This window comes from Anopheles moucheti, chromosome 2, assembly GCF_943734755.1.
Source record: "Anopheles moucheti chromosome 2, idAnoMoucSN_F20_07, whole genome shotgun sequence".
NCBI classification, from domain to species: Eukaryota; Metazoa; Arthropoda; class Insecta; order Diptera; family Culicidae; genus Anopheles; species Anopheles moucheti.
Genome location: NC_069140.1, coordinates 787,453 through 808,746, shown reverse-complemented (window position 1 = coordinate 808,746; position 21,294 = coordinate 787,453). Strand labels below are relative to the sequence as shown.

The 21,294-nt window shown below is 42.0% G+C and overlaps 3 protein-coding genes across 3 annotated transcripts in view; 1 reads left to right on the top strand and 2 right to left on the bottom strand.

The window, feature by feature from the left end:
* Positions 1-21,294, top strand: part of LOC128297558 (low-density lipoprotein receptor-like) — a 146,578-nt gene that overhangs the window by 39,155 nt on the left and 86,129 nt on the right. The gene's annotated exons all lie outside the window — the stretch shown is intronic.
* Positions 4,677-5,666, bottom strand: LOC128297560 (general odorant-binding protein 45-like). The gene has a single exon (XM_053033228.1). The coding sequence runs from the start codon at positions 5,664-5,666 to the stop codon at positions 4,677-4,679; it is 990 nt and encodes a 329-aa protein (XP_052889188.1).
* Positions 5,959-6,810, bottom strand: LOC128297561 (general odorant-binding protein 45-like). The gene has a single exon (XM_053033229.1). It carries the CDS (start codon positions 6,808-6,810, stop codon positions 5,959-5,961), a length of 852 nt encoding a protein of 283 aa, XP_052889189.1.

The following is a 21,294-nucleotide window of genomic DNA, read 5'->3' as shown; positions in this document are numbered from 1 at the left end:
TAATAAAGACGACATTTGATGCGTTCCCTTAAAACGCAGGAACGTCCAATACGGTGTAGTAACGAAAACGTATTAAGATGGAGTATAAAATAGTTTCGAAGTATAGTGCAATGAATTGCTATGAATCACCTACTACGATGATTCATCGATTGAATGCGTTGGTGAGTTGCAAAAGGATACCTGATCGGAGTGCCATTGAGAAAATTGTATCAATTCAACTTCTCCTCTGCAGCGGCAAATTTGTTTGAAAACTTTCAAGCAGCAAAGTATCGAAACATTACGATCGGCTAATAGAAGCGATGAAAACATTCGCTAAAACTCATCATCATCATACCGTCTGCTTTGGTGGTATTCTGTTCTGTGTTCAGGGGCAATCGCTTTTAATCTTCGACGAACACAGTTATCAAGCAATGCTTTCTAACCTGATCAGTGTGTTTGCTTGTTAACGCAAACACGACAGCGTATCGTAATGCTCGAGTTTCGCTGTAATTAGGCAAAAGTTACTCAATTACTGCTTCACGCTTTAGCGTCCAACGAAACGAGCTCTCGACCAGCTCGATGAATGGTTTCCACACGGAAATCCAAGCCCGTTCAGCGTTTGATTACCGAAGCGATAAAATCTGAAATCAAAATAATTGTGACATTTGGACGGTTTCGGAGGAGGTAACGTCTGGAGTGGGTTGACCGGGTCGATTACACCGGCGATGAGTATTTGTGTGATTTGAATGCTGCTGGAAGGGCGTACGATCCTTCGTCACGAGTCAAGCGGAGAATGCCATTAGAACGTAACGAATCGGTTCGAGAAGTATGGTGATTTATGTTGCAGCAGAGATCGTCAAACGATTGCCTGGTGTGTAGAAATGCAGGTATAAGTCGGTGTTGAATCGATTGCCAACAAACATTAAACATAGCAGATTGGTTTTGCGGAAAATTGGATATTCTGCTAACGCAGATGGAGATGGAGGTTTTTCGGTAGCCGAGCTACAGTTGGCCAAATATATCCTAGAGTATATTTTGATTTGCTAATTGCATTGTGCTATGTATTATGATGTTGAGCACAAAAAGCTAGATGAAGTGATGCCTTCTGATCACTTTTTATACAAAATCAAAAAGGCAAATCTAATAATGTTATTGAATTTTGTTTTATGTGCATGGCGATGAGGTTGCGCAACCTCCGCTTAATGGTAATTCAACTGTTCTTTTGAATGTGAAAAGTCCAAAACCAAAGTTTTCTATTGAATGATTTGATTGTCTCGCATTGAAAGAATAACGCTTCCGCTTTTCTCGCTTTCGATCTGTTTTTTTTTTATTTCATTCATTTTCTCGATTGCGGAGTATCCAAAAGCTCGAAAGATAATAGTTTTACCTTTATGCTTTTCAGTTGAAAAAAAAATGTAGAATCACCTTTTTCTGCATTCAATGCAAAGAAGTAAGGATACATTTTGGTTTTTGGGACAATGTTAATAGTTTTTTATTTTTTTGTTATCGAACTTCCACATTCTATCAGTATGATGCAGGCATCACTATCATCGCAAGATATATTTCTCCATATTGGCTTGGTGTGCTCGTTCACTGGAAAACTTTGACGGTGCTTAAAACAAACTTTTTTAATCTGCTGACAATGGAAAAATGTCAATACGGTTCCTTTTTATAAAAGAAACCCCGCTTTTCTACGAAATTTCACAACGAAACAAAAAAATGTTCGTGTACGTTGCAAAATACTTATTTAGTGATTTGATACATTAAACTCCATTGCTCAAGAGCAGCATTTGTAAGCATACAAAACCTATGTGATATAACCTTAGAGGTAAAAATCTTTTGCGAATCACCAGTTATCACTGCAACGAAAGAATGCAATCACCAAATTCTATCATATCTGGCCAATGCATTGTCGACCAAAAGGCAGATAACGTATTTGCTACCATTTCTCAATCAGAAAGTCTTGTCTCTGTGCGTTGTTAGACGGGATGCATGCATCGGTTTGGATGGAAAATGTGTAGAGTTATTGGTAGAGAAGCAGTAGCAAAACGAAAATTGGCCAGTGCCCATTTGGAATTTGCATAAATACAAGCTTTGGCCCTTTCGGTATTTCCTCGTAGGCCGATGCTGTCTAATGCAGATAAAAAGCCCACTCAATCAACTGGCGTATATTCCAGGCTTCAGATAGGGACCAGGTTGTTTGAATCGTTCTGCCAGAAAATTCATCTCTCATCTCATTCCTATGTCATGCATCCGTGCAGTGGCCAGATTCCCAGTGCCTTCAGCGATGGTTGCAATGCGCTTTGTCTAGCACCGCATGCAACCTTCCGTTGACCGTTGTGTTTGATACCATCGGCCAAGTGTGTAGGTGCGGAAGTTCCAACATATGGTCGAGTAAATATTATCGTATTGAAAACGGTATCGAACGAAATATGGAGCTGACTGAGCATTCGGAACTAGCCCTAGACATTTCGTTTCGAAAATGGGTTTGGAGACTCGCAAGCATGAATCAAATTTCATTTTGTTCGCTTAACGAACCATTCGAATGGGTGCTTTTTTATGCATACACAGGAGGGGGTACGTGAACATCATTAACCGTTCAGTACACTATTCCGGCATAATGTAGTTGAAATGATCATTCCGAGAATGATCGAGAATCATTTGAGAATAGATTGACAAAGATCGCGAATGTTTTTTGTGGAAAAAAGTGATCCTAATTTTTAATAGGTTTTCGTGGTTATTGATTTTGATTTAGCCTTAATTTCATGCTCATGTTTATGAAATCATTTTTTATTAAAATATATATTCATAGTTGAACATAATAAAAATTGAAAAAAAACCTTTTTTTTATTTTGAGGAGATTAAAATTTCTCGTCTTGAGCGCTAAATATCTTGAAACAAACAGAAATAATAGAGTTTTTTACTTCTCGTTTCGGATTGAAAGAAATAAGTTTTTACCTCCATGCCTCCGCGCTGCTGCTAACAAATCAAATGTTTTATCAACATTTGCCACGACTTGACGGCTGTAAAGCTCACGTATGTACATGAATGTAACATAAAAACACAATTTACGATGGACGTAAAAAGTGTGAATAGAAAATGTGCCTGGCCTAGCTTTTTAGGAACACGCGGTTAAAAATTCATGCTGGCGAAATTCATATCAGGAACAACCCTGTACTATGTTGAAAAATGTAAATCGTTTTAAAGAGGACAGCAAAACAGGGTTACTCAAGCTAATTGACGAACGCACGCAAATGTATTGTGCATGAAGGATTGTAAGTCATAAAGTACATTTCTCCTTTTATTCCTTGAATTATATTACGAACACCGATGGACATAATTTATTTGACTTGTTAAAGGTAGTCTGGAGCAAAACATTGAAAAACGATACCCACAAAACGTTGACAGGAAATATAATTTACTGCTAGAAATACAATGCATGCAAAGTTCAAAGCTTCTCAATTTCTCAATCCTCACTGCAATGTTGTCTGAGTGCATCAATTACATATTGAGTGGGGCAACGAAATACATTCCCTATAGGAGATTGTTGACCTGTCTCGAGCAGTGGAGACAAACTGTTCATGCACAAATTTTCTCAGCAATAGCAACCTTTATCAGCAATGAAAACTTTAGCACATTGTGCCATACTTCACGCGCTTCTTCGTAAGCCTTGCAGCAATTCGGATTCATACCTATTGTGAAGATGTTAGTATGCTCCAGGGCATTCTTGCTTTTTTGTGTTTTACGGAGGCAAAGGTAGCAAAGTTTTCGTTAGCGAGTTTACCCTGCCACTTGCAACCAGTACCACGAATCGGTTTGCGGCACTCGGTGTAATGAAATGTAAATGTAAGCACTTTTTTCTTTCGTTCTCTCCGAGCGTATTTTCTTACCGGCACACTCTGCCGTGGTGGTGCCCCGGTGAGACACTGGTGCCCGAGCAGCATTGTGTCGAAACCGGTAGCTCACAATACCGCCACCAAAGCTCGTTTGGGCAGGTTTCCCTGTTTCCCGGTTATGCTTTTGCATATCTTACATAGCCTTTCCATGGGCTCCGGACCATCCACTTGGCACTCCGGGCAAGTGCATTATCCGCTTCCGACGGTTAGTGGAGGAGCTTCCTGAGTTCCGATTATGTATTCAAAGTGTTGGTTCCCAGAACGCGATGGGAAAGGAGCAAAAATGCAGGATTTAAACCGCTAACAGTTGATGCACATTGCAACAGAACCGCACATTTCAGATGTTTTGTTTGCGTTAAATGTAAATTTTCTGCTCCTTTGACGGTATCTTGTTTTTGCTGCTAATAGCTGTGATAGTTCGTCTATTGAGTTAGCATCATGTGCAAAAGTAACACATTTGTGACAGATGGGTAGTGTTTGCGCTGTGTACACACATGGCTAATTGTTATGTTATCATGGAGCAGCAACAATATGCATTTCTCCGGAAAATTCGAGGTTGTATGCACGCCTCTTGGGATGTGGCAAGAAATTCTCTAGCAAACTGCAAACAAACAATTCACGAATGTATGATGCTTATTCTGTATTTGAGCGACCAACAAAGCATTCATGTTCATGTCTAAAACATCTTTAAATAACTTACAAATTGCAAGGTGCTGGAAGTTAAGGTGAGGTATGTGTTTATTTACAAAACTTAACGAATAAAATCTCGTCTCGACTACACTTGTCTCGACTCGCTTAACGTCAGCAGGAGCTTAATAGTAAGTCCAGATTACCGTGCATTTCTCCAAACTGATCCAATCCATTAGGCTGTTGTGGTGGTACTGTTGGTTGTGACTGGCCGTCTAGCAGCTGTTCGCTTTTAAAAATGGGATGTTGCAACACTTTGTCTATGTTGCGGATGAAATATTGCTCGAAATCAGGCCGTAGACAGGCGAAAAATTGTTTGTATGCCCGCGTGCAGCTGTCCACTGTTGCCGGTTGCTGATTTCGCTGCAGGCACATGTTCTGACGCAGCGTGAAGCTGTTCAGATCCTCTCCCGGAGGATCGAACTGACGGTGCAGATTGGCGAGTAGTGCTCCAGATTGATCGGTGTAGAGTCGACTCCGAACAGCAGCACAGCGTATGAGGCAGCGAACTTCCGGACAATCAACGATGTTACCTTTGGAAAAACTTGTTAGGAAAGCGCTAGGCACATTCACTTCACGAGCACAGCTGATAATGATGTCCAAGATTTGCGTTGGTTGCAGCGGTTCAAAGTTACCGGTCGGTGTAGTTGTATTCGTGCCTAAGTTAAGCTGCTGACGCAGCAGAGCACGTAACGTGCGGAAGGCGTAAAATGCTCTGGCACAATTATCGAGAGGGTCAAGTAGGGCCAGCTTAAGAGCAACAGCATCGTTTAGCTTCTTCTTGAAATCGGTGTCAACCAGCGGACTGAACTGTTGCTCTACCAAGTTGGCGTCGAACCCTTTCGTGTCGTCCCAGAAGTCCAGCGTAATGCCAATGCAGCGGATCAAGCACATCGTTTCCCGATCCCCCGGATACAGGTGTTTTTTGTACTGTCCCATTCGCAGTGGATTGATGCCAAGAAAGTGTACGCAGTCTTGCTGAGCTTTCAGGAAGCTCTTACCGGTGAAGATGTTTGCCTCGGCAACATGCAACGCTGATGCGAGTGAAAGGAAAGCTAGCAGTGCTGCCGTAGCGGCTACGTTTGAACTACGGTCACGTTCCATGGTTGTTGGTGGACGGTACTGTACTGGAGCGCATGCAACCTTCTAGGATCGGTTTTAAAGACGGATGTTATGTAAAAACGCAAAAACTGCAAGCCACCAGATAAGACACGCCCCTGGCAGAGATAGAGACTAGGACACGTTTTCGGCCCACCGTGTGAGCAAACTGGCAGAAAAAGGCTTACGCCCCAGTAGGAAATATCGTTCCGAACGTCGAAATAAAGCAACCGAAAAGAGATAGTGTGTTTCGTCCGGCAGCAGGCCTGTTTATTGTTTACTCAGAAACGACTGTCCACTACGACATGGCATTGGCATTGGCCCGGATGAGTGCACCGAATTGCTTGCTGAAGCAACGGTACAGCTTACCGTACGCTTGATCATTTTTGTCCTTCGGATCCAACAGCGGCTCGTTGGCGTTCATGCATATTTGAGCTCTCCGGCGGAACTCCGTTTCCGATTGACCTGAGCCAAACAACCGGTACAGTCGCGGGATGTTGGGTCCCTGCGCGTCGTCGTACAGTTCGGTCCGAATGCCAAGGCATCGTACGAAGCTGCGAGTTTTCTCGTCATTTGGAAAGACTCCCTGCTGGTATAGTTCTCGCAGATTCTTAGGTATTCGTAGGATCTTTGCACAAATTGATAATGAACGCATGAATTCTTGACCGTCGAAGACATAGGGGGGTTCCTCCGGCAGCGTATCTTTTGCTCCGAACCCCTTCTTCTGTGACTCTAGAAAGCAGCGGAATCCGTTGTATGCCTTCGCGCAGGTATCTGGTGGTGGACACCCAGCAATGCGCTGTTCAGCACAACTTAGAATTTGCTGCTGAACGCTGAAATTTGCAGCCAGCTGAGGGAACAGGTTGATTAGTCCGTCCAATTTGAATCCTTGCGTGTCATCCCAGAATCCAACCATGATGCCGGCACACCGGATCATACACATAGTGTCGTGATCGGTCGGATAGATGCTGTTATTGTACTGCACCAGACGGTTTTCGCAGATATTTAAATATTTCACACATGCTGCCTGTGCTTCGCGCAAAGGTTTTGGGGGTGGATCACGAGCACCGAAAGACGCCGATATTGCAGTTGGTCCTATTAGCACTAGGACTACCGCAGTGGTAATTGTTTGCACGGTACTGCGCATCATATGTACAGGCTAGACACTATAGAGGAACTGCCAGCTTGAAGAGGCATCGGGAGAGTTTTTATAACAAATATCACGGTCGAGTTTGATGGTCAATGAAACCCAGGTTGCTGTTGTTCTGCACCTTTCGTTGTGGACAACAAACGAAAATAATGTCGGCAAAAAGATGCCCTACTGGGGATGTCATCCCGAGCGGATGTCGACGGTGTATATGGTAAGAAATAATATTTATGTCACCTGAAGGTTTGTTTTACGTTACTGAATTAAGCTTTATTTTCATTCATTTCACACCCGGTGGGGTGCTCACCTGCACCGGACATAAGAAGAAGCAATTGCACCTAGTTGCGACTGTTCATGTTGTAGTACACGGTGTTGTGTTCGGTTTTTTCTACAGCGACGGCCGCAATGAGCGAATTCATATTAGAATCGACGTACTTGCGGAACTCCTCGAGGAAACAGAGCTCCTGTTTGTACGCAGCCTCACACGGGTCGTTGCACGGTGAGGTGTTGGCCGCCAGACACTGTTCCGCCTTCTGGCGGAAGCAATTGTAGTCCTGTCCGAGACCGTACTGCAGGTAGTGCCGGTCGATGTCAGAGCCGGTTTCGTCGCAGTACAGATTCAGATTGGCTGAGAGACACCGGACAAAGCACTGAGTTTCCGGACAGTTCGGGAACACGCCGGCGAGGTACAGTGGGAACCGTTCCTCCGGGATACGCAGCTTGTTCAAGCAGGTTACGGCCGTCTGCAGAAACTGTAGAAAGTCGGACACGATGAAGGTGGATGTGGCTGGCATAGGATATTGCAACGGTTGCGGCCCGAAGATGGTGGATTCGGTTTTGGCGGATTCGCTCGCGGCCACCAGAACCAGCAGAACGATCAAACTTCCAGTGCCTAGAGATTTCATGTTGTTGGTTTCAGTCGTACGTAATTGATTGATGATTTCGTGTTCGCTGCCGTTGTTTCTTAACTGCTGGTTGTCACAAGTGTTGTGCTAAGTTCAAACGAAGAAGCAGTATATTTATAGGGTAAATTTGTGTGTTTTGAATATTTGAGGTTATGCGCAGCTGACTGATATCATTCACACCGGTAGACGTGGTGCCGTGGCGAACATCTTATCGTAAACCACCCCGGAATCTTACCAGGAAACCAAACACGAGTTTGATAATGTGTCCCCAAACGTTCATTTGGTTTTTTTGTGACCAAATATAAATGTTACTGAGGAATTTTTATTTTTTTATTTAGAAATTGACTAGTATGTTTTTACACAATGTTCGTAACAACACAATCTGAGTCGAAATTATTACTAGAAAACGTAGAATTATTGGTTTTTGTTAAATTAAGGGGTTTGAATTTTGTATTGTTTTATTATTTACATTTTTTGTTTAAAATTGTTGTTGAATAAATTTGATATTGAAAAAAAACTAGCCTATAACGATTGTTAAATAATAGAGCAAGTTTAAAGAATTTTATTATAATAAGCGTATCCGTTATCATTTTTCCTTATTGATAATGAAGAAAAAAATAAAACAGCACCTGTTGTTTGAACTAGTTTTCTGACGCAGTCGGTCGGTGTGCAACTTTTCAACAGTTGCAGCTCTTCCTCCAGACAGCCAGTTCTCCGTGCTGCGGTGGCCAATTTTCGGTACACGATTATCTGAAAATGTTTATATAAAACTTTCATACGAAAGAACGCTATAATGGTGAAGTTGCGTTAAAATCTAATTTGTCGTTCCGTATATGTTGTACATGTCGCTGGATTGAAACGCATACTAGTAGAATACGTAAAGAAGACTTATACAGAATGCATTATTGCTTTATTTGCAATATTTTGCATTATTATTATTAGGCTAGTGTGAATGATGCATTAGTGTGTTGTTGAACTGATACAAATAGTTGCAATTCGTAAGAGCAAATATTTTGTGTAGTGTAAACGCTAATCTATAGAAAATTAAAACAGCCATACATAATGCTGTCTTATGACTATATTCTTCCATCAATGTTTTAATAAATATTACACAAAATGATGCAGCAAAATGTTACACGAAGCAGCTTGACGCGTTCCCGGATAGCTAGCCTTAGATTTTCGAATAAAACCGATTGGGCATAGGTTAGAGCGTTGAACCTTTTCGAAGTGTAGAAGTGTCAGGAGAACGTTTATTTGGTTTGGTTGGTTGGTTATTTAATATTGCTTACATAAAAAAACTTCGTATGCTAACCATGGATATGTAATTAATGATTTCTTTTCTTTTTCTTTTAACAGGTATGTGGATCTCTTTTTATTTGCTGTTGTCGACATGCTCAGCTGTGTCTATTTAACTTCGCCGTATAATGAACTCGTGTCACGGTTCAAATTAAAATTAATCACACAATCTGTAGTGTGGCCTACTGGACCATTAAAATGTGCATCGAACGGAAGGGCTACCCTTCGGCTGAAGTAATTATGGTTAATTTTTTTTTTTTTAAGCATATTTATAAAATCATATTTCACTAGTGCATTGCATTACAGGTGCTTGGATAAGACTTGTAAAATGAACGTATAAAAAAGCATCTAAATGTATGTGCCCTTAGGTGTGTTGACGTATTAAAAATGATTCTGTTTAGCAGATAGATTTGGGAAATGCAACCTAGTTGATGAATGCTCATCCGTCTCGTTCGTAGGGTTCAGCCAACACATGGCCACTTAACAAGCTATCGTCCCAAACACATTTGTTAGGATTCGGCCCACAAGAGGTTGCAGGAGTAGATGCAACCCACTAGAGCTAGCTCGTTAGGGTAGCTGCCATGGTGACATTGCACTATTTACCATCAGTCGTAGCCATCCGTTTCGGGATCGGCTCGAAGGTAGCACGTGAGCAGAGGGCTGAAAGGAAATGATCATACACCGATAGACGACCAATTTCGTAAAAAGGTTCGGGACGCGCAAGAAACGAGCATTCCTCTCTGCACTCAAGGGCAACCGTCTGGCACTGACGGTTATTGGAAAATACTCGTTTGAAAAATTGTCCATCGCTTAGTGATAAAGCATCCATCGTTAAGGCACTCGGTAGCGCGAAGTAACGCTCGGCCAGAAAGAACGAAATACGAGCATGCGAGATCAGTACACTGTTATGAAAAAAAGGGAGATGAAAAAGATGGGTTTCGATTTGGTTTGGACAAAAGTAGCATGCACTATCCACTTCCTGCTGGAAGTATTTTCTTGTGCAGGTTCGTATTGTGCATTTTTATCGACTTGGCATCTCGTTTGTGCACAACGGACAAATATAGTACACTATTGGCTTTTGTCATAAGATAGTGTCATCCAGTTTCGAAACGTTCGTTAGAATACCTGCAACTGATGTAAGGGCTTTATATAAAGTGTACTATAACTTCTGGATGTACACACATGCAATTGAATAATGATAATATTTTTTATAGGGTAATCAAGTTTACCTTTATTCAAATCTGTTGCTTTAAAACTGTTTGCTAAATGATCTATTATTCATCATGTTTATTTTACGCTACATTCAATATTGTCAACCAGCGCTTACGTTGAAGTTACGAGACCGTACAAACGACAAACAAATAAATCACTGCAAAGATGTTTTATAAGTGTAACCTTTGTCATATATACTTAAGTTGCATACTTAAGCGAAGGTCGTCAATGGTCAATATTGAACACGTTTTTGATAAAACTTGCAAACATCTGCCTGTGTACAATTTGTTGCTAATTTACATCTCATTGTTGGTAGCCGCGTGTCTTCATTCTATTGTGGTTTTCTGGACCAATATAAAAAAAACAATAGCGTGACTTATCGCTGTTCACAAGCTGGCTTGAACAGTTTTTACCATAAAACTTGTAGCCATCTCTCAAAATGTTGCAGTGATTCTTTTGCACTTTATCCAGCAACATGGTTTCTCCAAAACACATTGTAGTTCTATTACTGTTCATCGGTTTTAGTGTACGGCCGAATGGCGATTGCCAATTGGTAGACGTTTCGAAGGTTACACTGGACAGTCGATACTTTACCTTTTATAGCTGTGTCCGTGACATGGATGTTCCGGAGCATTTAATTGCACTTTACAATGAGGACATATTTCCCGACGATCAACTAACGTGCTGCGTATTTCGGTGCCTAGGAATTCGTCTTGGAATCTACGACGATGTAAATGGTTTGGATGTGGACAAACAGTATGAACGAGTCAAGGACAGTCTCTTGATCGACAAGCACACCTACAAACGTGGCGTTAAGAACTGTATTCGAAATGTGCTGCGAGGCAGATCGTTGAATGTTTGTGAAAAAGCTTATCTTATAATAACCCGATGTCAGGGCGACACTATAAGCAACACTATAAATCAACAACTGAACGAAATAAAAATTTGTGATTGAAGAAGTGTGATTAGCAAAACATTGTTTGCTACTTATAGTTTATCGTTCTAGTCAGTGAGTTTATCGTTTCTTACTTTATATGTTTCGCGAAATATGTCTTTTTCTAAAGGTTTTGAATTGTTCGTTAAATAACGCTAAACGTGTAACTCTCTAAATTATAAGCGCCAAAATGTATGCAATACGCAATCATGCTGGTGGAGGCGCAAACAGTATCAATGATGCATAATGAAATTTGATGATAGGAACGTGTTTTGTTATGTGCATTACATGACCCAATCGGAAGACAAATCATGTAATTCAATGCTAGATGTAATTTCGTGTCTACAAAGAAATAGAAAAGAAAACAAGACAGGTCCATAATTGTGTAGTACAAATCGTATAAAGTTCTCTGCACATATTACTAGCTACACTTAACTTTCCGCTTATATGTATTAGAATAATTTGTTGAAATGTAATGTATTTCATGATTATTCCTCACATATTACTATTTTTCATTAGGAAAATGCAGGATCGCCAAGAAAAATATCAGCTAATTATGCATCAATGAAACTGTTATAAGGAACAAAGGATATCTCAATGGTTTGCTCTCAAACTTTGCTAAAACTTTTGTTAAATATTTCGAACAAAATTAAAATAAGATAAACAAATTTGCTTTGCCTTTCCGAACCGGAAGTTCAAACGCATAATACGGGATCTAGTTGCAGTAACATAAAATCGCTCAACCAAACGCTGGACTGAGCTATGGTACGCTTTGCGGTAAGGGCACTGCAGTGAACTTAATCCTTTCAATGATTTTCTCCACTACCAAAGAAAAGATTTTGGAAAATTTAAATTCATCATTTTTCACAACTTCTCCCATTCACAGCATTCTCTTTCTTGCTCTGTCTTTCTCTATGGCGTTTGTAAATAGAAGCAGATGCCGATTCAACGGAACAGCATCAGCAGTAAAATCCGTTCGCTTGAAGAATCGCAAATCGCACTTTTTGACTTCTACCCGAGCCATTCCGGCATGGAACGGCCTAGGCCTGAAGGGTTCTAGACCACGAACCGTCGGCGGAGTCGTAAAGTTATACCATTTCCACCTCCAACCGTACGCTGGTGTAAAACAAGCATCGAGTTCGAGCTTCGAATGGCCCGTTAAAGGAGGCCACTTGTAAAGGGCCATCATAGGCGACGAAAGCATTTTCTTTCGATCGTTGGCTGAAAGTAAAATGGCTTTCTGACTGTTCTTTGCTATTCTTTTCTCGCGGGAACAAAGTGAATGTGCAGGCTGTTCGTTCGTTATTCCTCCCACAGTTCTTTCTTATCGGGGGATCACTTCGTTTTGAAAGGCGTTGAAGCTCATGACATTTTGAAAACGATGAATATTTTGCCATTGCAAACCCTCCCCTTGATGGTTGCGAGTATCAGACGTTGGCGAAGTTTGAATTATTCGTTTTACTTTTACGATGCATACTCTTTGTCGACCTAGTTTTCGTTGAAATAAATGAGATGTTTTTAGCTATGGACGGATATATTAACGATGCTTCTTAAAGTAACAAATACTGTCCGTAACCCTTCTCAAATAGCAAAGGTCAATAATGGTATCTTTATTCGTAGATACGTTTAGTGGTTGATTACGGGAATCGGAGTGAGCTTCGGTTAAGAATGATACACGTTGGACTGCTTCTTGCTCTCACTCACGCAATAAAAAAGGGAGTGAAACACACAGCTGTAGCTGTCGTATTAGGCGATGTCTTTGTCGTCTTGAAAGCTAACAAAAGCTTGTCGGAGCACTTGGGTCGCATATGCAGATCTGTGCCATCTTTCCTGTCGAGGAAATCGATTCGCGACGAGCCAAAAAATGGAGAAAATGAGGGAAAAGGCACATCCAGCCGGAATGGCGTATGTGTGGAAGATCCCTGCCCATCTTTGCCCCACATTTCGTTTTCCATTCGAAGGCTGTTTAGCGTGCTCGTTGTCGAAACGAACCGGTATCCGGGAAAAGGCGAAATCGAATCGAACATCATTAAAATTCATTTGCGTTTAACCATGCCCCTCCTGCATCCGTGTTTTTTTTTCTCGGGTAGCCTAGAAACATATCATGTGTGGGTAGTGGGTTTAGTGTTTGGAGAATCGGTTGCCAATGTTATAGGCGCTGGGTTTAAGCCGTAAACTTTGGAGCAGGCGGTGGTTGTTGTCAGAGGGGCCGAAGGCATAGAATTTTGTGGAGCAAAACCTTCCTGCATGTGTTGAGGGTGGAAACACGAACAAAAAAAAAGCACGACAACGAGTGCGGTGAAAAGGAAAATGGATTTTCTTTTATTCAAATGTGTGGCCATTTGATTCGAGCGATTCGAGTGTCGAGCGCACACACACACACACATACACAAAGCGAAATGATATATTTTTGTGTATGTGAAGTGTTCTCGTTTTGGATACGTTTCGCGGTGTACCTCAAAGAACCGGAAGCTTGAACCGCAGTCACAGATAAAGCGTAAACGATCGCGATGACATTTGTACCTTTCTGCATTTTTTTGGGTTGGTGGCTTTTGGCACGTTTATATCATAAAGGGGTTCGGTAATCATGGTCTTGCATTTTTGAACACTTCATTTGGTCCCTTACGAGAAGGGAAAAGTAACGATGGCAATTTTTAAATAAAGTTCTAATAGACCATCATGAGCTTTCTTTTACAACTTTTGAAGAATGTTCGTTACGAAAACACAAAATCGAATTAAGGGTTGTCTTCGTAAAAGTGGCAAGGAGCAAGGGAATTGTATATTTAAAATTTAATGATTACTTCAAAATATCAATTGGCAAAATTAGGTTGAATTTTAAATACTCCAGAAAATGTGCTTGATATTTCCTTCTCAGAACCTCGAAAGAGCCTCTTTTTCTTTTTTATTGAATACATTATTGATAAAGCCAATAAGCCTTCAGTTTAATCAGTTCATTTAGTGAATTTAAAATGATTTGCCAATTTCATGATTTCGTATGAATTCCTTAAAAATTCTTCAATTATTTGTATTATGACACCATGTTGCAGTCAGGTTTTAACTCGTTGGGACCATATTTGTAAAAAGTTGCTTAAAAACGAAGCTACTGTGCTACTGTATCACCTAACTAATTTCGCTGTTTTCAATATAAGCATAAGATTATGTAACTTTATACGCTAGTATCATCATGAGCGAAAACAATTAACGAGTTTCCTTCCCCCATAAAATGTGTAAGCTGATGAGCAGCAAATAAACCCCCCGGGCCACACAGCAGGCTGCTTAAGCTAATCACTTATCAGTAGCAGACGGCTCAAGAAAGCAAATAGAAAGTTCACGCTGCAACGACAACACGTACACTGGTTGCCATTAAACCGACACTCTTATGATTTGCGGCTCTTAACCAGCGCGCTGTAATCAATCTCCCGGCACTGTCGTCGGGAACGCTCCACACTCCAGTTAACTTCCGCATAATGTTACCACGCTTTAGACACTGCCGCGAGCTGTTGCGCAATTCTCGATCCATGCCCTTTTCGACGGCAGCAAGTGCGCACATTGCAATTGGTTATCTTTCTAGGTTAGTAGGGGAATAGCGAAGCAAATCGCAATGAAATTTCCGGTGGCTTCGGTCAGCCGGACTTTTTTCACGTCAGCAGCACGCGGCGAAGACGACTGACGCGGATGTTCGTCTGAAGATGCGATGATCTATCGGTCGGAGTGGCCCGATTTTATTTTAGCTATGGAAACCGGTTGCCGGTGCACAAAAACGATCGATATGTGTGGGACGAATTAAGTCGGAACGGTGCAGCTCAATTTTACCACGGTCGAATGCGGCCGACATTTGCCTTCCGGTTCAATAGGTATAACTTTAGGGGTTGTGAAATAATTATGATCGCCGTGGTTTTTGGGCTTGGTGGCAGTGGCTTTGACAGAGGAGATCAAATTAATTAGCAGCACTCCTGGTCGCTTATTACCCTGGCGCTGTTCCCTAATGCCTTCGGCATGTATGTTGAAAATTAAGTTGATTGTGGCCTGTGAATGGGATAGAACTTTGAGTGAACCCACGAAGCCAACCGCCTAAGCGAGGGTGAACAGTTTGCTGCAGCCGATATGCGATTAGCTTCATACACTGCATCCTCAGGATAATATGATGTTTTATGCAAACGCTGGGACGTCGTGTGTCACATGTCGTCGGCTAATTGGAATTAGCCTCTGCCGGAACAACATATTCTGGCGCTGTATCTGCTCGTCCATCAATTCAATCCTTTCGGCATCTAAATTTCTAATGACTCATCATCAGAAGCACAATCTTCCTGAAATAGCGCACGACCATGCGACCACGACGCACAGTACCTCCTCCAAGGACGCTGGTCAATCCACGGAGTATATCCAACAGGGGGAGGCAGCAGCGTACGAGTTGCTTACGGAGAAACCCGACTTATGCTTGCTAGTCCCGGTGTTCGATGTGCATGGATAATGCATGCAAAAGCACAAACTAAATGTCGCGAAGGATGGTGAGCACAGTGTTGCTTGAGTTGGTTCCCGTTCGTCCGGACGGGAAAAGTGACCGGCATCCATACCGGAACCACCGTTTTCCGTGTACCATGACGATGACGCCCGAAGGCTTTGGGGTCACCACCACTTCCCCCGATCGCATGGGCAGTTATGGATGATGCTGTTGATGAAATGAAAATGGTCCAGTGGGAGACTTAGTTCGGCCACAGACGCTCGGTTCCCGTGGGAAAATATTCCTACGTCCTATCGCCGTACTCGGCTGCAGTCCTTATAATTATGTGTCATAATAGGAAACCGACCATTCGAGAGTGAGTCGGTGTTTTGGTGGTTAGTCTTTCAAATGGCTTCACAATTAAGCAACCCTCGCTTCGGCATCAACGGGGGTTTCGGGGGCGTTGATGACAACAGCGATGATGAGCCAAAGCATGATAGTGTTGATGGGTTGGGCTACCGGTGTTTGTAATATATAGATTGATGGATGACCTGCGGATATCCGACTTATGTTTAGAGTTGGTAGACACGTTTTAACAACAATCTCCGTTACGTTGCAGTACTTTGGTGTCATTTGACATGTTTTGTTGTTCGCTTTTGTTATTGGTAGTTTAAGTATGTATCCATATCCATGTCATGAAGTTCATGAGCGAAACTATTTTTGAAATTATTTCTTGTACTTTAATAATTGCTGCATGTATCATAATCATTATGAAGCAGTTTACTACAGCACCGAATTCCTGTAATCATAATTTTGATTCGGCTGAAACCTTCTGAAATAATCTTGGCCTAACAATTCGACATTCCAGTGAGCAGACAGCAAATCGCTTTGGGGCGAAAACCACACGACATTCTTCATGGGCGTCCCTTTGCCAACGCTTCCCAGCGAGATGCACTGAAGCTTCATCAATTCAAATTCCCTAAATGACGCTTTCGCGAAATCATCAACCCACCACCACTGACACCAATTTCTACCACTCGAATGTTCAGTTTTAGCCATCGGTGGTTTCCCGCAAGGATCGACGACAACCGTCAGTGGGCAAACTTTTCCCCCCACAGCGGCCGTGTGTTTCCACCAGCAGCACGCTGCCAGACGGTGGAAAAGGCATGTGGCGGTCGGAAGAACCCTCGGTTTGCCACAAAAAGTGCCCCGCGGCAATGGTGTGGCAGTTGCGGTCGGTGGGTAAAAGGCGCAGTCTTGACTCGTGCGGTCGGTGCGTAATTGATATTGAGTTTCGCGAAAAGTTTTTGCTAGTGCGCGAAAGCACAGGCGCGCTGCTAATGGGAGGATGGCCAGGGACATGGGGATCCGATAAGTGAAGGATCCCCCGTCCAGCTGAGACACTACCATCGGCTAAGCCTGGAATATGGTCGCTTGGTTTGGGATGTGACTGCTCCGCTCACTAGCTTCAAACGTGATTTTAATGAAGTGCCGCGAGGCCTATTACAATGAGTGTGTGCGCAGCTAGAAGCAACTGAAATGGAACAAAACAAACGAATATGAAGCCACGGTTTGGACGTTCATTTATGGTTACTAACTTTCTACTGTTACCAATGCGTCATCAGTTTGCTAATCAGCGTGTGGAATAACCCATCCATTGTCGGTAATTACTAAGGAAATTGATGTTTACAAACGTTGGGGATGTGATATGTGCTTCCGCCGCTAACACTACGGTTAATCAATAAATAAATTTTAGACGAATATGTTGTTTGCTTGTTGCTGGAGACAACACACAAAACAACAAGCAACACTTGATGCGCAAAACAACCATTACGCGTTACTCATGTTTCAATGGGCCAGATTTGCTCGGCTTGATCTTTAACAACGCGACTGTGATTGCTGCGTTAGAGCGTATAATTTAATCGCTCATTTCGAACTGGTTTTAGAATTGTTATTGCGCGTGAGTAAAGTTACCACAGAGTGAATTCATTTCATATCACTCATTAATCGCGAGTCGTCTCGTAGTGTTTTTGTTTGATTTCGTTCCTTTATTTTGTGCTTCAAAAGGTAGAAAATTTATATGGGGATGCTAAACAAGTTTTTTTCTAAATCATTTTGTTGCGTTTGGAATTGTTTAATCGTCGCCGTTTGCTATTAAATCATGCTGATGCTGTTTAATGCTTGTTGAAAACGTGGTAAACTTTTAAAGCAAGCTGTTTGTAATTGCTTAAAACCTCCTCCAAAGAGAAACTATCGATGACAAAATGTGTACATAAATTATATCGCATTCACATTTACGAACAAACCACGTAATATCGCATACCATATTATGATGCTTACTCTTCGCATTATATATGAACCACCGAAGAAATTCCAGCTGTGGAACAATGTTCGATTTTTATCCAGCGTTCGTAGTGTCGTTTGGCAGCACTTCAATCAACTATGTATGTTGCGGGACGATGCGTGCGTGTAGTTCATCTTTTAAAACGCGTCGATGGTCTTGCTATTCTGGCAACGTAGAAGGTGTGTTACGTGAGGCGTGTTCGTGAGGCGGGAATTGGGAAATGCTAATCATATGCGCAGGTTATCTGAGCGTCCGGGCCTCCAAAAAGTTTCAGCCTGTGTGCGAGCGCTTTCCCGCGCGAGATGGGGCTTGATACGGTGCTACATAAAAACGTGCAGATTGAAATGTCAAATTTTGTGTGTTATCAGATTTTATCAGACAAGCGAAAGGATTCGTTCCACATCTCCAACGTGCGAAAACGCTTTTACTCATCTCACACCGCAGCCCGTGAAAGTGAAAATTCCTATCACACACAAAAGAAATTCTAATGCTCACTCTCCTTGGTCATATGCTGATTGCTGCAATAACTTCATTTTCGTACAAAATTTTTGCCCCAAAACAAAAATTTCCCCAACGAAGATTTTTACCTCAGCTCGGAAACTATACGGCCGCATGTAGAAAAAGCGGTTCTTGCTGTGCAACTCGCTCAAAATATTGTCCCTTAAGTATTTTTCACTGTTGGAACGAAGCATTCGCATTACTTAAACTTGTTTTGGTTGTAGAGGCGTTGGAGAAGCTTACCGGAGGACGTATTCGTTGTCAGGAAGACGTAAAATCGCGTAAAGCAGGGAAGGATACAAAAGCACATAGTAACTTTTTGGGACGAATATCCTCAATCTCGCGCTGTGTTTGAAACATGAACTCATCTTTTGCATGATTTCTTGTGTTCCCTCTCGATCGGGACGAGCTTTTGTGAATGGGGAACTTTTTTTTCGCCCAGGACATCTATTACGTTACCAGAAGCTGACAGTTTCAACAAAACACTTTTGTTGGGATAAGTATAACAAGAGGGAGTGCTTTTTTGTTGCTCCTTTTGGGAGATCCATTTCCTGTGACTATGATTAGCATATGTTGGAATAAATTACCAGTGAATAGGAAATTTAATAAGCAACAAGCAGCGAGCTTAAGGTGCACACTGAGTAGAATATGCCCGAAATCCAAATTTTGCTGTCGCTACTGGGACTGTCAAGAATATTTTCCGCGCGCCGGATGTGACAATGGCGAGGCGAAAACCGTTGCCTCGCAGCAGAGCACACAGGTGACACCTACACAGACACTGATGGATTCGAAGGAATGAGAGGAAAAGAACGGGGAAAAGGTGCGACCATCGAAACATTCCAGCCATCGCGGGATGGCCATGTTGGGCCACGGTTCGTTGGACATAAGCCCGTGCCGATTTTTAAAGACACGATATGTACCGGGTGTGTCGTCATGTTGTGAATATTTTATGCTTTATCACCACCACGGGGGATGGTTTTTCATAATGAACAGCAGACCGATATGTTTTACGTTTTTTTTTTGCTGGTACGCTGGTATCACTTTCTTTGTGACGTGTGCCCGATACCCGATGCCATATGACAGATGTTTTGCATTTCAAAAAATGGAAACCAAATGTTTCACCGTTCTATAAGATGCACGGAAATACTCTGTAGAAGTATTGTAAACAGTGTAGATATTATACATTTTAAGTACAAATCATCACCTCTTCACGAGGAACTTTTGCGGCAACTTTCATTGCTGGATCTGTGTGTACACAGTGCGTAAAATTAGAAGCACTTAGTAAAAATCTAATTCTTACTGCCTGTCATGGAGCATTATCTACTCATGTACATTTCAGGCAACATACACATTTCCAATAGGTGAAATGTACATTACCAGTGCTATAGATATACGGGTGCTTTGCTGTTATACACATCTCCATTTTGTTTCTCTTACAAGGGAACTCGCAGGTGTCTGATGATATTTGACATTTGGAGCACGCGAAAAAAGACACCCACGAGCTTAACATCCGATGAGGATCGTGCTGAAGCACATGTAAGGTGTGGTTCAGTTCATTCTGCGTTGACTCCTCGAAACCTTCCGCAACACAGCGATTCTGAAGTGTTAAAGTGTAGCGTATTCTGCGAACGGAACGAAAACTGTCCCAATATATTCACACGAGCAGAAACACAGCAGCCGGCAAGCATAGTGGCAGTTGGGCAACACAACACGTTGTGGAAGCGTCGTTGACATTGATTGAATTTCTTGTTCCGTAAAAGATAATCCTCGCGTCTGTCGGTGCCAGCCTGCCCCGTGCGCATACTTTGAACCCTCGGTGTTGTGGTTTTTCTACCTACTTTTCCGTCCATCGTTTTCTGTAAGATGGTTTTGGTCTTTTGCACAAAAAAAATCCTCCGGTACCAAAGATGAATCGTTCCTCCTTGCCACTTCAGTACGAGCAGGTAGGACGAAGAAGGAAGAATATTTGCCGGTAGAAACACATTTGCAGAAAGTGAGAGGAAAGTGTCCTCGTTGAGGTGATGTTGAGGTTCAAATGGGCGTAATATGCTCGGGGAAAAGTCCGAAGTTGTTTTACGGTTTTATTAGCAACATCGAAAAGTGAAAGCGCAAAAAAAAAGGAAAAGAACTGTATCACACGCACTCCCGCACGCACGGCGAATGTGTTCAGTCATCTGTCCTGTTCGACTGCGTGCAGAAACCATCGAGCGGGAAACAAAGTTTTCGTACTAATGATGCCCTAACATGTCAGCGTGTTTCGAGGACCTGATCCGATTTCCTCCCGTTGTTTCCGCAGTTCGCGATGGAACTTTTACAGGGTTCGAGTTAAAATGTTTTATGTTTGTCTTGCATTATTGCTTGCTTCCTTGCTGTTCGCTCAAACAGAAGAACGGGACAGAAGGTGATGGTAAAACGGAAAACTTACTCAAGGGTACTTAAAACATTTTGATTATCTATTCCCCCCGGCATGTAGAAATTCGATAAATGTCAACTACATATCGTACAATCCCTCATTTGTAAGATATACAATGATTATTTTTAATTTTGAAGAGGTTTTACCGAATATAAGGATTATGATACTCATTGTTTCTGCAACATATTTGAATTATTGATGGATTTACTAAGTTCTTTATCAAAAAGGACTTGGATAAATTTTTTGAAATATAATTTTATCGTTACGATATTCATTTACATTTTAATTCTGAGCAGAAAGCTCGCGACGAATAGATATAAATGTACTTGAAATAGACATCCAATGCGCTTTAAAGCGAACAGTCAAATGACACAAAACATAATCCAAAAACAAAACAATTATACCAAAACACCGTTGAATGGTCAAGATTCCACTAAATTCAAG